Source organism: Tachysurus vachellii, chromosome 25, assembly GCF_030014155.1.
Source record: "Tachysurus vachellii isolate PV-2020 chromosome 25, HZAU_Pvac_v1, whole genome shotgun sequence".
In the NCBI taxonomy this organism is placed as follows: Eukaryota; Metazoa; Chordata; class Actinopteri; order Siluriformes; family Bagridae; genus Tachysurus; species Tachysurus vachellii.
The window spans coordinates 3,492,516-3,508,823 of record NC_083484.1 but is presented as its reverse complement, the minus strand read 5'-3'; the positions used below and the strand labels follow the sequence as shown (position 1 = coordinate 3,508,823).

Sequence of the window (16,308 nt, the reverse complement as noted above, 5' to 3'; positions counted from 1 at the left end):
CTCTAAATCCGCAATCTCATTCAGTAGCTCAGTGTCCACGACGAGGACGACAGTATCTACCTCCGAGTGAGTACTTCTACACCTCTCTACACCTCTCTCCACCTCTCTCTCCACCTCTCCACCTCTCTCTACACCTCCACCTGCTTCTCACTCTTTCATCCCTCCATCGCGTTAGAGGAATAGTCAGTGCGCGCGCGCGCTGTGGTTCTTTCTTTCTTTCTTTCTCTCCTTCTTTCACTGTTGTCTTTCAGCTGCTGTAGTTTTTCGGCTTCATTTGTCTCCTTCGAAAGTCGTGACTTCTTCACGTGTTTTTTGTCGCTTTATTACGCAGAAATATGAGTCATTCGGGATGAAATGAATTTGTCCTCTTTTTTTATTTTCCATCAGTTTATTCAGGAGTCGTTTTTTTTTTCTTTTCTCCTCCACACTGGGACTCTTCTTTGTCTCCCTTTGGTTGTTCCTCTGTAGATGTGAGGACTGATTATGACTTCATCCTCATTCTGAAGCTCTTATATCTCGTTGTTTTCCATGGATTCTGTTGATGATGAATAATTCCTTGTTTAATTGGATGATGTCATTGTTTTCTGCTTTTGGTTTAGGAAACAACAACAACAACACAACAACACAACAACACGACATGTTGGAGAGACTCCTGATGTGGTGACAACTGGTGACAAAAACCCTTCCAGAGTGATGACATTTCGTACGTTTTTAAAGCGGACGTGTTTAGTAGCCTACGATACGCCGAGGTCAAAAACAGCCAAAGTCTGGACGCCGCTTTAGATACGTTTTGAAGATGACACCTTGACATGTCACGAATTTTCTTCTTTATTTGCCCGAATATCTTTGCGTGTACAGTAGATCATGCGTGGAGGTTCGTTGATTCGGAGAAGTTTGTGCTGTCGAGGCTGTAAATCGCTTTCCAGCCTTGTGCACTTTCTTCAGCTTGAACATCCTGAACCTGAATTACGCCTTTGATTATTCAGGATCTGAGTTTGTTTTAAAATGACTTCCTCGGATGACGGCGAGACCGGGTGTGACGTATCAGAGCCTCTGGAAGTCACCAATCTTCAAGGACAATGTGGCGACTCTGGGAGTTACTACAAATCCAAAAGTTTACCGGTCCTGAACGGAGGCTGTCCTGCAGCTGACAAGGCTTTGGAACCGAAGCTTCCGTCTACATTAACTTCAATCCATACAGACCGACTTGTATTTAGCGGCTTGCAGAGGAAAAGTGACTCCAGCCAGCTGGACTCTCCGTCTCAAACAGACTTCTCACCGTCCAGCATGTCCAGCATGGTGGGTCTGAGCGGCTCTATGAGAACTGATGGAAGCAGGGCTGTGGGCAAAAAAAAAGGATTCTCTTTGTCAAGGATTGTGGGATTCCCAGTGAGGAAGTATGTCAGGGTGATTCTAGCAGACTCGAGGTGTTTCCTGTTCTGTATGTGCTACCTGACCTTCATCCAGTCGCTGATGGTTTCAGGTTATCTGAGCAGTGTGATTACCACCATCGAGAAGCGCTACAGCCTGAGGAGCTCCGAGTCTGGGCTGCTAGTGAGCTGCTTCGATATTGGAAGCCTGCTTGTCGTGGTCTTCATCAGCTACTTTGGGGGACGTGGGCAAAGACCGCGCTGGCTGGCTGTTGGTGGGGTTTTCATAGCCGTTGGGGCAGCTCTGTTCTCTCTTCCCCACTTCATCTCGCCCCCGTATCAGATCCAGGAAGTGAACTCGTCTACAGGAAACGAGGGCCTCTGCTTGAACGGGAATGCCAGCAGCAGAGACGGCTTGGGCGTCGCATCGTGCCCACGGGACCAGGAGGGCAAGGAGCATTCTGTCTATGTAGCACTTTTCATCTGCGCCCAGATTCTTGTGGGAATGGGATCCACACCTATCTACACTCTCGGCCCGACCTATCTGGATGACAACGTGAAGAAGGAGAATGCCTCGCTTTACCTAGGTAAGACGCTTCTCTTATCTAAATGGCCATGTGCTTGTCCAAAAAACACAAAATCTACTGTATATCTCAGTATTAAAGGTTATTATTTATCTGAACTGCACCATTTTTTCCTCATGGAGATCTGCAGGATTTCCAAGCTGTCAGAATGACATGCAAAGGAAATTAGCAGCTGTTAACGATGTTTATCTGACCAGCAGGAATCTGAACATGCAGAGGTGTGGAGGTCAAAAGCAGAAACACCTTCAGTCTCCTCTGTGTGGGATTTTTCAGTTCTGTTGTGTGAGAACGGTGAAGCACTTGGACACAGGTTACCGTCAGCATGGATGACTCATTGCTCCTGAGTACTGAGCAACATTCAGTGTCCATAGTGCAGCACTAGAATGATGTGTTGTTGCAAATGAAACACTGACTACACTTTGACAGGATGGAGGCGGAATGATTCGACAGGCCCTTTGGGTTTGATGTGACCTTTTAGAAGTCGGCAAGGTTTGTAAGTGACTGCGGTAGAACTCCAGTCCAGTATCTACAGTATCATCAGTACATGAGTGATAAAATCTTTGTGGAAAGTCCCTTGTTACAGGAAAACATAACGAACATCGAGGTTACGACTTGCCTGCAGTCGTATTGGCTTGTTATCCTTTTCGTTTCCTGCAGCAGAATTCATAATGCTTTGCTGTTTCAACCCCCACAAAGTGATGTAGAAATCAGAGCAACTCGCAGCGAGATGATGACACAGTGTGTAGACACACACAACCTGATTTGTCCTTGATTTCAGACAGCACTTTCCCTTTGTTCCATTAACTTAAACCCTGTTTTAATGTCTTAAAGAGTGTGTGTGTGTGTGTGTGTGTGCGTGCGTGTGCGTGTGTGTGTTGTAAACAGTTTAAGAAGAAAAACAGTTTAAGGTTCACGGATATAAAATGTGAGGCTGCTTTTATTATTTAAAGCTAACATTAGCACTAACACTTGTACTCACACTTACACACAATCCCAACATTACGCCGCCTGTCTATTGTTAAAAAAGTGTTTTGTTTTTTTTATTCTTAATTGAATCCTTTTTGTTTTTGTTTATTTCTTTCTCCCAGATTCCAGCCTCTCTTCCACTCTTCCAGTTTTCTCTGTAGCAAACACCAATAATACTTTTTCTCAAATAAACTTGTAAAGGCACTGAATATTACTCTAATTTAAAAAAGATTTTTTTTTAAAGCCCAAATCAATAAGCCGTGTACACACACACACACACACACACACACAGACACACACACATACACACACGCGCTCACACACACATACACACACATACACACATAGACACACACACGTAGACACACAGACACAAACACACACACATAGACACACACAAACAGAGACACACACAAACATAGACACACACAGACACACACATAGACACATACACACTGAGACACACACACACAAACACACACAGACACACACATACACAGACACACACACACGCGCTCACACATACACACACATACACACATAGACACACACACGTAGACACACAGACACAAACACACACACATAGACACACACACAAACATAGACACACACAGACACACACATAGACACATACACACTGAGACACACAGACACAAACACACAGACACACACATACACAGACACACACACGCGCGTGCACACACATATACACACACAGACACAAACACGCGCACGTGCACACACACACACACACACACATAGACTCATACACAGAGACACACACACACGTGCTCACACACACATACACACAGAGACACACATACACACACACATAGACACAGACACAAACACACACACAGACAGACACACACACACATGGACACGCACACACACATACTGTACACACACACATAGACACAGACACACACACATAGACACATGCACACAGAGACACACACACATAGACACAAACACACACACACATAGACACACACACAGACACATACACAAACACACACACATAGACATAGACACACACATAGACACACAGACACACACAAAACAAAGTCCACCTCTTCCACTGCTTTTAGCATACAGATGAATGTGGGTTGCATTTGCAGATTAAAAAGGTGGAAATTTTCATCGAACAATTTTGTACATTTTTGTCCATTGATGAACCTCATTTTAACATACAGACGGTCCCCCCACCCCCACCCCCTCAAACCATACACACAGTGTTTCCAGCTAAAGTAGGCAGTCTTGATTGGATTGGCTTGCCCTCTGTGAGTAGAGTGGGCATGTGTCTGATTCTGTAACGAAGATGAAGTACACACTCCAGTTAGCTTTGTGATTGCTTTTTCCTGTATCAAGGTACGTGGAGTGAATCTAACGCACTTAGTTTCAGACGGGACGTCTTGACCCCTCGGTGTAGAATCTAAGCCGTGCTGTAAATTGTCCGGTGTTGTAGTGATCAGATCGAGCCTGTTTGTGTGGATGACGGTTCTGAGAGCCAGTTGAAGGCTTCGTGGTCAGTCGTTGGAGGAAAAGGCAACAGAGAAAAGTTTATCTTTGGTGTACAAGCTTTTTGTTGAGAAATAAATACATGTATGTGGATGGATGTTATTGTTGGGATGGATGGATGGATGGATGGATGGATAAGTAGATACATAGATTGAAGCTGTAGATGGCTAGAAGGATGGGTAATATAGATAATTGCATGAATGATGTTGATGGCTGGTGGTTTGTTGGTGAATTATTTAGGTGTATGATCTGTACTGATGGATGGTGGAGTTAGATGGGTGGTAATATGGCAGGGTGAATGATCTGGATGGATGGATGGATGGATGATGAGTTAAATAGACTAATAAGGATGATATGGATATATGAAGGATAATATAGCTGATCGATCAGTAATAGAATGATGGTGCAGATGGATGGATGATGTGGAGAGAAGGATGGAGTTTGTGGGTTTTGAAATCTGGATGACATGAACGATATGGATTGTGGTTGAAGAAAGATGTATTGAATGCAGATAGATGGATAATGAGGAAGGTGGTCAGTTAGATGTTTGTACTGGATGCCTGGATGTGGCTGGATCGAAGAATAACATCAGTAGATACTTTAGATGTCGTTGAGGATATACCGTCGATAGTTGGATGATTTGGATGGATGAACAATTGTGTTTGATGATGGACGATGGCACGAATGGGTGGATAATATAGAAGGGTGGTGTGGAAAATATGGGCGAATGATGAGGATGGATAGTTGATGGATGGACGGATAATGATTGGAGGACTTGGATGGAGGAACGATGTGGTAACTTGGTGGGATGGATGGATGGAAATGTACATTGCAGATAGCTGTATACACTCTGGCTTTGGTTTGGGTAGATCTTGATCTTAATGGAGGGATGAAGGATGATTTTGGATTACGTGGATAATATGAATGGATGATGATGTGGCTGGAGCTTTAGAGTGCTTCAAAATAATGTTCAGTCAATACACTGAAAGCACATGCTGCTTGCATCTGTTTAAATTTAGAAAGAGAACAGCTGCTGGATGTCTACTGTGTATGAGAGTGTGTGTGTGTGTGTGTGTGTGTGTGTGAGTGTATGAGTGTGTGACTTGAGGTAGACCTTCTGCTTCTGCCAGCATTTTTTGTCCCCTTTTGTTTTCCTATTTCCTGTAAATCCTGTAAAACATTTTCCCTACATTTTATTGTCACGTATTTGAAATAGCTCACACTCTGGTTCACACTTCTGTATATACATACACACTTTCACACACTCCGGCACATCTGGCCACTCCTGGGTTTGGTTTAATGTTTCCCTGCTGATTACTTCCAGTCCCTCACGGCGATCGCGTTTCCAGACCTGCCGTGCATCTGCCGCGCTTCAGTCGTGTTCTAGGTGCCACTGTTCCAGCGCCATGGGCTTCCGCTGTCTTTTTATATCCCACAACTGAACCAGGCTACAGTTACACACATTAGTCAGCACTCGGTGGCTGTAGGGCTCTTTATGCCTCTTGCAACACTCCCCCCTTTGCCATTTAAACGCTCTGCAGCGTCCTTGCTGTCCTCTGAGAAGACAGTAAATGTCAGACAGGATTTATGGCCTGAAACGTTTGACGTGAACTCTCCATTTTTACAGCGAGCGCTGTCTTCTCTTTTGTCAGGGAGCACGAGGCAGCGTCCGATTTTATCATAATAAATATATAAAGGCGAATGTTTCACTTTATTTGTGTAACACAGATATATAAAATGGCCTTTTTAAGTTTAGTTTTCCCGCCGTAACCGGCAGAAAGCATATGATCGCAAAGTTCTATATATCATATCATGTGAATTACTCTTTAATTATGCGAAAGTACAGTACGTTACACCCGAGTGCCGTCCGGTTAGGCGAATTTTTCCAGCAATGTCCGGTCGTGTTAGAACCAAGACCAGAACACGTACTGCGACGTTAATCCTCGTCAGTGTTTGTTTGGAAGCGTTCTGGATAATGCATGTCAGTTCAACCGAAATCTCTTAGGGCCTTTTTACACCCGGTGACTTCATGTGTTTTCTCTGATCCGATAGCTATCTGATTTGTTAAAACTCTTCCATTTACATCAGGCCACATAAATGCGTCTCGGCGAATCGGATATCGATCCGATCTTTCTACTCCCGCCCAAAACGCTAATATATTTTACCTCATTTCCGAGGTAATTGAAACGGAACACGCTTTGGTTTATTCGGTTTTCAGAATGCAATCAAAAAGAAGATGAAAAAAAAATCGTTACGACGGTTATGTTACAAAAAACAGCGTTTTCTGTTTGCTGCATTTTCGCTGGCGGCAGCAGCGCATTTTAAGACCCGACGAGACGCCTGGGTGAAAGATCACCTGCGAGTGACGTACTTCCGTTTGGGAGGAGTATAGCGCTGACGTATGTGGCTTGAACAACCACATTCATTTACACCTGTCCAGTTTCATCTGAAATGCGTCCCAGACCACCTCCTGAAGGGGTTTGTACCATCGGATTTATATCCGTCTCGAAAACGTTTCGGAGGGCGTTTAGACCGATTTATTCAGCAACTTAAATCTAACAGAGGATCTTCGTATGATGACACACCAATCAAGTTTGCTCTTCGTATTCTTGTTCTGGGAATGTTTTTATTTTGAGAATATTAACAGAGCAACATTGTTTTGTAAGCTTAAATAAAGTCGATGATTGAAGTAGCTCGATGATTGATTAATCTTCCTAACGAGTCCATCATTTACTTATTGCTTAGCGTCTATACGAGATCTTCCTTCTCAGACCTGTTGGCTTTGGTGCACCGGCTCGGATCTTTATCCAAGCGATCATGGCACCAACTTAAACAACTCCAAAAAGCTTAATAGAATTTTTCTGTCTAGGTTTTGCACCCAAAGTCAAATTTGTGCTTTGTGATATTTTTAGACTCTTATGTCTCAATTTGTTGCAGCTTTAGGCTGAAAGACATTCATTGTTCCTCTAGACTCTGGTTCTTGTATGCCAGGGTGGGCTGACGGAAGACTTGTGGAAAAAACCGAAGTGAGTGACCTCATTTGGAGCTGGAGAAAGAAGACTGCTCGCTTTTCATAAAATCAGTGTATCGCACTTTCTAAGGTGGAAAAATAAACACACCTGAGATGATGTCCTGCTTTTGGCTGCCAGGATTCCTGTTGGGTTTTTTTTTTTGTGTCCTGTGAGACTTTAGTTCTCCTTCTATGGGTTAGTTATTAAATCACTCACTTAGTTCTCTTTTTCTGTAGGAAAAGTAGTACTTTCTGATCTGCACAAGATACACCAGTAAGTTCTGAAAGTGGAATATTTTGGGCTTGAGCTTGGTGTAGCAGATATAGTACGTACTGTAGATACCTCATTAAACCTGGAGAAGATAAAGAGACGTTCTGAAGACACTCTGAATAGAAAAGCAACAAATACATACAAACTTTCATCTGATTAGAAAATAATACACTATATATTTTATTAAGAAGTTTTGTATCGCAACACAACTTAATTTATGTGTTTGTAGAGGTCATTTATATCAAGAACGCAAGACCAAATGAATAGTTATTGGTCATTGGGAACAGTAGTGATCGGTGATTGGTTTCTGTGGGTGATGGTGTCAAGCGATTGGTTTTTGGGAACTTTGGCAAACAATGATTGGTTATTAGCATGAATAGTGATCAGTGATTGGTTGTTGGGAACTATGGTGTACAGAGATTTTGACTTTGGGAACTATGGCAATCAGCGATTAGCCTTTAGCATCAGTGGTGATCAGCGATTGGTTCTTGGGAACAGTATCATCAGTGATTGGTAGTTGGAAGCGTCGGCTCTGGTAGCGACGTCAAGCTGTAACTATAGGACACTATTTAGGACAAGATGTGAAACCTTTCTGTAAAGTTTTAACAATTTTAACATTGCTCTGCTGCGCTACGATGCACTGCTTGAGCTCCTTAAACAGTTTGTGCTTTAATTAGACAGAATCCTGCACGTCTGCTCTGTATAGAAGTCCTGAAAGCCAGAGAACGTCCAGGTTGGACATCGCGAATTGTTTCAACATTGCTTACGTTCCAGCTGAAAGCTATAGTACTATAAGGGTTTGCTGTGCCCCCAGGCTGCGTAGTAATAACCTGACAAGATTTCTGTCCCTTTAAGATGGTTTAAAAGCAGGTTTGCTTGATCGACGGTCCGGGAGTTGTCATGTCCTCATACGCCGGCTACAAGCGTTTAGTCCGACGGTACGGGAGACAGAAGTGTTGCAGGTGTGTGCACTTTGACCCTTAACACTTCCAAAAATCTACCTCCTTGCCCCTGCTTGCTGCACTAAAAGATTGCAGCATGTGTGGATATAAATACAGTGCACTGTGTGTACAGATAGCACTTTTAGAAGGAATGCACCGTTCCTGGCGTAGGGATCATCTGTCGCTTATCCTGAATCCACGTTCACGGCAAAGGCATGCGGAGCGTTCAGTCGGCACCCAAACCGTTCCTGATATGGCGTGAAGGTTTTGTACTGACGTCACTCTGCATCGTTGGCCTTTTTTTTTTTTCTAATTAAAGTAACCAGATAATGCATTACAATATCTGTAATATAATATATGAGACAGATGCCTGATGTGCCACACAGATAATTTGCTCAGTGTCTGAATCTAACAGACAATCTTCTGCTGACCTGAATACACCACACTTCCATTTGCTCCAAGGATACAGCAATACAGCACTATTAATAATATCAACACTGATAATAGAACATTTTTTGGATAGTATTTGGGCGATATACTTTTATTATTTTTGTTTGTTTGTTTTTTACAACAATTTAGAAATTTCGGGCCTCGTTTATTAACATTTCAGGAACGTTGTTTGATTTTTGGCGAACTGAAATAAAAAATTGCAATGAATCCAATGAATGAATAATTGAATTAAAGCGACTAGAATTGGCCAATCAGTCGAGACTCATATAAATTTCCTGCTGAAATTCAGGAGCTCGGGGATGTGAAAGTTGGAACTTATTGTTAACTTTTTACCTTTTAATAATAAAACTTTGACACAATACCATTTCACGTATCATTTAAGATCCAAGTTGCTGATGAAGATTCACTGTCATTTCTAGGGATTTAGAAAAGCCTGAATAAAAATCGTCACACAAAATTCTTCTAATCTGCTCTCTTTCATTAGAGCAAAACCTAGAACTTCTTTTTTTTTTTTCTTGGATACATTTCCTGTTTCTACTTCATGCTATACACACGCCGTAAAAGAGGTAAGGTGAATCTCTAAGTGCTTCCACATTGTCTGTTACATACAAGTGTCGCTTTTTCAGTCAAAAACCCAGAGTATGTAAACTTTTGCACCCAGCTGTACTCTGTGTCATGTGACATCGTGTCCTCATTCTGCAGCAATCTTATCTCAGAAGTAGGACTAAATGTCTCGCTCGCTCAGTGCAACACTGACTTCATGGAGCGAGAGATGTGAGAGATGTGAGCAGCTGGTGGATTTATTTGCTCGGCGTTACAGCCGGAGAAGACGCAGTATTGTTACAGACTGTTGTGTAACGTGAGCACAGTGTTCCAGTGTTCTCGAGCTGACCTTAAACATGAAAATGTCAAGAGATGTTAAGCGACACGTGAAACCCAAACACTTTTTTATAGAGACGATGGAGAAATATCAGGCTGAATGAGGCAAGCGAGCACGATTGCGAGTAGAAGATGCGTTTATAAAAACACGCGCACGTTATCGTGTCAGAACGGTCGTATTTATGACATTAACGAACATTAAAGCCACCACAAAGTTATAAGTTGTGGGATTTACTTTGAGCTCAGAGTTTCTGTCAGTAAGAAATCATGGTGGAATCAGTGGATTCAACGTCTATTTCTTTCTTTCTTTCTTTCTTTCTTTCTTTCTTTCTTTCTTTCTTTCTTTCTTTCTTGTGATTTACTTGTTTCAGTAGCTGAGACGGTGATTATATTAAAAGCAACATGTATACTCATGTTTGTATAAATGCAATACGATTATGATTTGTAATATTCAGCGATGGCGTTTAAACACTTTTAGAAGAAGAGGTTTAAACCTTTTCTGGAACTTTTTGTGGTTAATTAAGAGAAGGTTCACTCCCATCATGCTCCGACACCTGACGACACGATCCCAAACGTCCCAAACCCCTAAACACGAACACTTCCCAGGAGGACATATGGACGGAAACATTCCTGCCGATAATATTAAAAAAAAAAAAAACTTTTTCCTCATATTTGTTTACTTTATCGAATGTGCAGCAGCTAATGCACATTTTAGGAACGCCCAAAAAAACTCCATAAAAGGCAAATCTCAGAATGATAACTAACTCTGACATTGCTCTAAACATTTTATTGAGCTAACAGCATTTTCATGAACACCAGCTGAACACTCCTGTGAATGATTTAGGAGTAAAATCCTTCGTATCCCGCTTGATAAACGAGGCCTCAGACTGTTCAGACTGTACACAGCCTTCATTTTTCACCAGCTCGGCTTGCATAGACCTTTCACCGTGCATGAAGTGTAACATTTAAACAAACACTTTATCATAATTAACATAACTTATTTATGCCGAAAGCTGAAGCACTTTCAGTCTTTTGTTTAATCACATATCCGAAGCTATCAATAAAAAATTTAGCAAAGCTAGATATAATGGAGTGTAGATTTAGAGCTCTAGCCATTTGTCTAAGTGCGCTATTAGGTAGAAATTGCTTTTACAGCACTGGAACTCTAATGTGTAGATGTGGCAGAGTTGGGAAGTGTCTATTAAAGAAACATCTGTTCTTTTTAGAAAATAAGACATATTAGCAAGTAGCATGTTTTATGAGCATTATTTATCGTATTATTTATCGTGTAAAACTGATGATTGTGAAAAAAAAACAAACTTTTTTTTAATTCATTTTTTTCCCTCATCTCCCGCTGGCGTGTGACAAATTTGTAAAACCTTTTTAAGGGCTGATAACTAAGGATTATATCTTGCATCCCAAACAAACAGCTTCCAGTTTGAGTTGGGATTGCGATTACCTCTCCTCATTTAGACGTCTCTGTTCTTCTGCAGTCAGGTGACAGAGATTGACCCTGTAAATAAGATTAGCCCGAGAGAACAAGTCGCTACCCGAAGCACCGGAGGGAGCAAGTGGACACGTAGGAGTACAAAGGGATTAGTGTAGTTCTGCTTTGTAATAAAATTTCACCATCAAGTCCATTAAGTAAATTTAGATCAGAGTGATATGGCTGACTTGGTTAACCTGTTTTATACAAACACAATATTATTTAACGCTTTTTAAAATGACAGAATGATAATTCCTCATTTTTTACCTCATTAAAAATGATAGTATTTTTTTTTTCAGGATGAATTTGAAAAAAATTCACGTGGTTAGCTACAGTTTATGAAGGTATAAAATTCTTTGCTTACGGATTTTTTAATATGCAGCTTACACGACTTTATGGTGGTCACCTTGTAATTCGTAGCCTTTAAATATTTATTAGTGTCGTACACAATGAACAGACAAGACTTTGTTTTGGACTTGAAGTGGAGAATCATCTTTAAACTCTGGTTCATCAATGTTCACTTTCTTTTAACAAGCTATTACTTCACTAATCAAACCAGAAACAGGCAAAAACCCTGTGGGGGGAAAAAAACGTTTTTGTCCTGTTTTCATTAGCCTGGAGGCTTGTTTTTGTTTTGTTAGCTCTGCTAGCTGCTAACTGCTAGTAAACTAGCTCACAAAATATACCACAGGTACAAGTGGGATTTCAGCATCTCAGTCTTTCACTGGTCTTCTGTATACTCAGTGATTTATTTAACAGGAATCAAACCTGTCAAAATATACCTAAATAATATATATCTAAATTTGCTAGCATGCTACTAAATTAACTTGGATTTCAGTAGCAAACATGTCAGAGTTTACTGAGGCGACAAAGGCTTTGCTAATGACTAACTTTAGAACACAAACTAGCTCACATTTGACACACATTTACCCACAAGCGGGATTTCAGCATCAAAGTCTTTCAGAGTCTCAAAAAAATATATTTTTTTGAAATTTATTGAAGTAGAATAGAACAGAAGCCTTTATTTTTGTCACGTGTACATTACAGCACAGTGAAATTCTTTATTCGCATATCCCATCTTTGTAGGTTTGGGTCAGAGCACAGAGTCAGCCATGATACAGCACCACTGGAGCTGTGAGGGTTAAGAGCCAAGCTCAAGGGCCCAACAGTGGCAGCATGGCAGTGCTGGGGCTTGGACCCTGATCCTCCGATCAACAATCCAGAGCTTTAACCCCTTGAGCCACCACTGCCCCACTTCTGTGACTAGCTCTGCTTTTCTTTCTTTGCTAGTTTTGAATTCAAACTGGAAAGTTCTAGCTTGCTTGTCGGAGCTGTAAAAACTAGCGCAATGAACAGACTTCATTACCATAGCCTGTTTTTTGCTTGTTATAAACCAGTGGCCCATTTTCTTCCCTCAACAGCGCTATTGAGTAGAGACGGTCCTTTCTGTGCGAGCTCAATTTAATGAGTTCCTAAGGGCAGATCTGTGCTTTAACCGGTCACTTGCATAAGCTAAACCCATTTTATAACCACAGCTCTGATGAATTTTCGATTCTGATCAAGTCAGAAGGTGGAGATAGCAGCGCTGACAGTAGTTCCTGACTACAAGACAAATCAAAGGTTCATATCAAGGCAGTTGTTCAAATATTTGATCTTTTCTATAGCAACAGCTAACACCGTTCCAGTTTCACTTAAAACCTGTGAAAATCTTATAATATTTTTAGAGTTATTGTATGAGTCTCCAGTGTCAATGCTTTGAACAGGTAAAGCTATAGGTTTAGGTTTCCCAACATGAAGGGTTTACTGAGTATCTATGTAATGTGACAAGTTTTTTTTTCTTGTAAAGAGAAGGGGGAAAAAATTAGAACAACCGTTTATAGCTGTAATGACTTGAACTAACTTGTTTTGCGGTAATTCCTCAACAATTAATGTAACTATAAATGGATAAAGCTCCCACATAATATAGTATAAAAAGAACAAAATACTTTGGGGACTTATCGTTTTGGGAAAACGATTAACTCTGGGTTGGTGAGTGTAATTCCCTTTTATTCCCTTTTATAGGTTTGCTTTTTATTTCCTAATAGGGAAATAAAGAAACAGGGGCTCACTGTTTAGTCAGAAATGAGAAGGTGGCTATTGGGAGTTGCAGATCAGAAGGTTTTACTGTATCTTAAGATTCTGGCTTGTAAAATCCCACAGCCGTAAGACTGTGATCTTTTGCCTCAGTGTTGAGGTAATGACTTGGCAGCATTTTTCTCCTCCATATACACTCTGTAGCCCCGGGTCAACCAGGAGCGTGTAGATTTACTACCCGGGATGTTTACAGTCCAGGAATACACTTGCAATTTTAGTATTATACCTCTGTGGAAAATTCCAGAAATCAATAACATCTACTCTCATTTTGTCTCATTTTTTTTTATCTGTCTGTTTCAGCGCTTTCTACGACTCGGCTTTTTTGTGCATGTATTATATATAAAGACAGCAAATGAAGTCTTTTCACGTGTACTAATTTTTAAACGAGTCTCACTCGTTCCTGATAATAGTGCACCCCAAAGCGAATAGTAGCTCTATAAGCTTATCAGGGGATGTGATCGCTTAGGTTGTGAGTATGGATTCCAGGTCGATGAAGCCTCCACTGTTGGGCCCTTGAGCAAGGCCCTCAACCATCGATTGTACAGTTGTAAAAAAATGCTACAAAAATATTTGGATCAGGGCTGCTACCTCACCTGCTGACCTTATTGTGGGAACACAAGAAAAGTAACCAAAGAAAGCTATTCAAGTTTTTTTTTTTTTCTTCTAGGTGATCTATAAAGCTAAATCCGAAGCGTACAGAGACTTTTAACGATGCACAACCAATCAGAAATCAAACCACAGTCATTCCTGCTCAGACCGTCTCTGACGTTTGTTGTATATTTCTACCTGTTTTTTTTTGTTTTTTTTTACCACAAATAAGATCAGCGTGTCCGGTAGCTAATTGTAATAAGACTCGTTAACCAACTAACCCACAGCACCAAATTTTATTTGGAAAAAAAGAATACACAAATAGAAAACAATTAAAACTGTAATGTGAAAAATTTATTGAAAATATTCTCAAAACAAACTAATAATATTAAGATATAATCATTTAGGAAAACATATTATAATGTTACTGATATTATCTAATCATGAACCCCAACCTGACAGACGAAGCTAAAGATTGTGGTTTCTTGTACAGTAACAGATAAAACAGTTAAACAACGTTAAACAATAAAAAGTTACACGAGTATGAATTTTAGCTTGTTTTTTTTTTTTTCCAGTGTGCATTGTGCTACATTTTACAGTGATGTTCCATCTTATCCGTAAAGGGTCGTTGTGGTGTTTAGTGCGCAGGGTTTAATACCAATCGAGTAGAAGCCACACTCGAGTCTACTGAAAGCCGAGATCAGCTCATTAAACAGCGGGAATCAGGTGTGGCTCCGGCTTAACTGGAATGAAAAGCTGCACCCTCACCGGCCCTTAGCGGATAAGAAGGGACATCGCTGATTTACGACCACTTTAGCAAATTACATATACAGAGGCTTAGATTTAATGTTGTTCTATCATACGGTAGACCTGATAGTGTTGGGTAGACGACAAAATATTTTTCTTTTGTGTATTATGTCAATATTATTTACTTCATTGAAACTCTGCACTCTGTTCTTTACATATGTTACTACATGTAAACATATTGTACATTACGTACTATTACCTCATTTTCTTTATTCTTGTATTTTCCAATTCGACTACAGTGGGTAATATTTATATATTTATTTATTCACATGGTCTAGGAGGAATGGTTGGGTTTTCATTTCACTACAACTAATATATACTAACAGTGGTTGTAAAGGTTTGCAGATGCCTTCAAAAATATAAACTGCTTACCTTGACATTTATAATATGAAAGCCATTCTTACTTAATGAATTGTTGTGATGTGATATAAGGGGAATAAGATGTTTTGTGACATGCTTTGTTGACACGAACGACGTTTAACGCTGAGTCTCATCGTCGATCATTTCTCCAGATGGAACAGAATATTTTTCAGAGTCAGCGTTTCTTTAATATTGTTTTGGATATAGCAGGAAAAATGTGCTTCTAGTGAGAACTTGGAATGCTCAGGAAGTGTGAGCATTACAGACACGATCTAATCTTACCTGACGCTATAGCGACTCCGATGCTCTGGTTTTTGTCTGTGAGGACTGATATAAGAGGCCTGGAGGAACCTTAAAAAGAAAGAATTGTATTTATAAAAAGAAAAGAAGAGAGAACTTAGAGCAGAATTGCTTACCTGCTAATTTTCAAATCATTATTCCTTCACTCTGCAATCTTCTGTAGGTGTTTTGCGATTGCTGATTCGTTCGCCGCGCTCCGTCCTGAGAGGGGCTTTACGTCAGCATCCAGCTTTTTTAGATTTCAATAAACCAGAAGTTGCTGTCAGCGTTGGATGGAATCTGGTGGCTGTATGCGTTGGCGTTGGGCTCAGCAGAAATAGTGAATGGAGTCAGCATACTTTAAGAGAACCCCTGAAGAGCAGGTATAGCACCGTCTCAGCATGATCAAACTGGGAATTGCAGCATGAGAGTGGATCCGTTTAAGCCTGAAATCCAGATCGCTGATTTCTCTTTAAGAAATTGCTTTTTTTTTTTTCCACCATGTCAAGAAATCCATGTAGATATTTATAAAATTATATTGATTGAAATATCATTTCCTCTTTCAGGTACTACAGTCCAGTCTTTGATATCGTGAACGTGGACATGGCAAAGGATATATTTTTTTTTCAGGAATATTACATTAAAATATCGCTAAATATGCTA

General features: G+C 40.6%; 1 protein-coding gene across 2 annotated transcripts in view; it reads left to right on the top strand.

Annotated features, from left to right (window-relative positions):
• The first annotated feature begins 610 nt into the window (after window positions 1–610).
• The window catches only part of LOC132840447 (solute carrier organic anion transporter family member 5A1), a 42,348-nt gene continuing 26,650 nt past the window's right edge, over window positions 611–16,308 (top strand). For both annotated transcript variants that reach the window (XM_060862106.1, XM_060862105.1), the window contains exon 1: window positions 611–1,957. In XM_060862106.1, coding sequence (XP_060718089.1) covers window positions 1,006–1,957 — 952 coding nt within the window. In that variant the 5' untranslated portion in view covers window positions 611–1,005. The remainder of the gene's footprint in view (window positions 1,958–16,308) is intronic.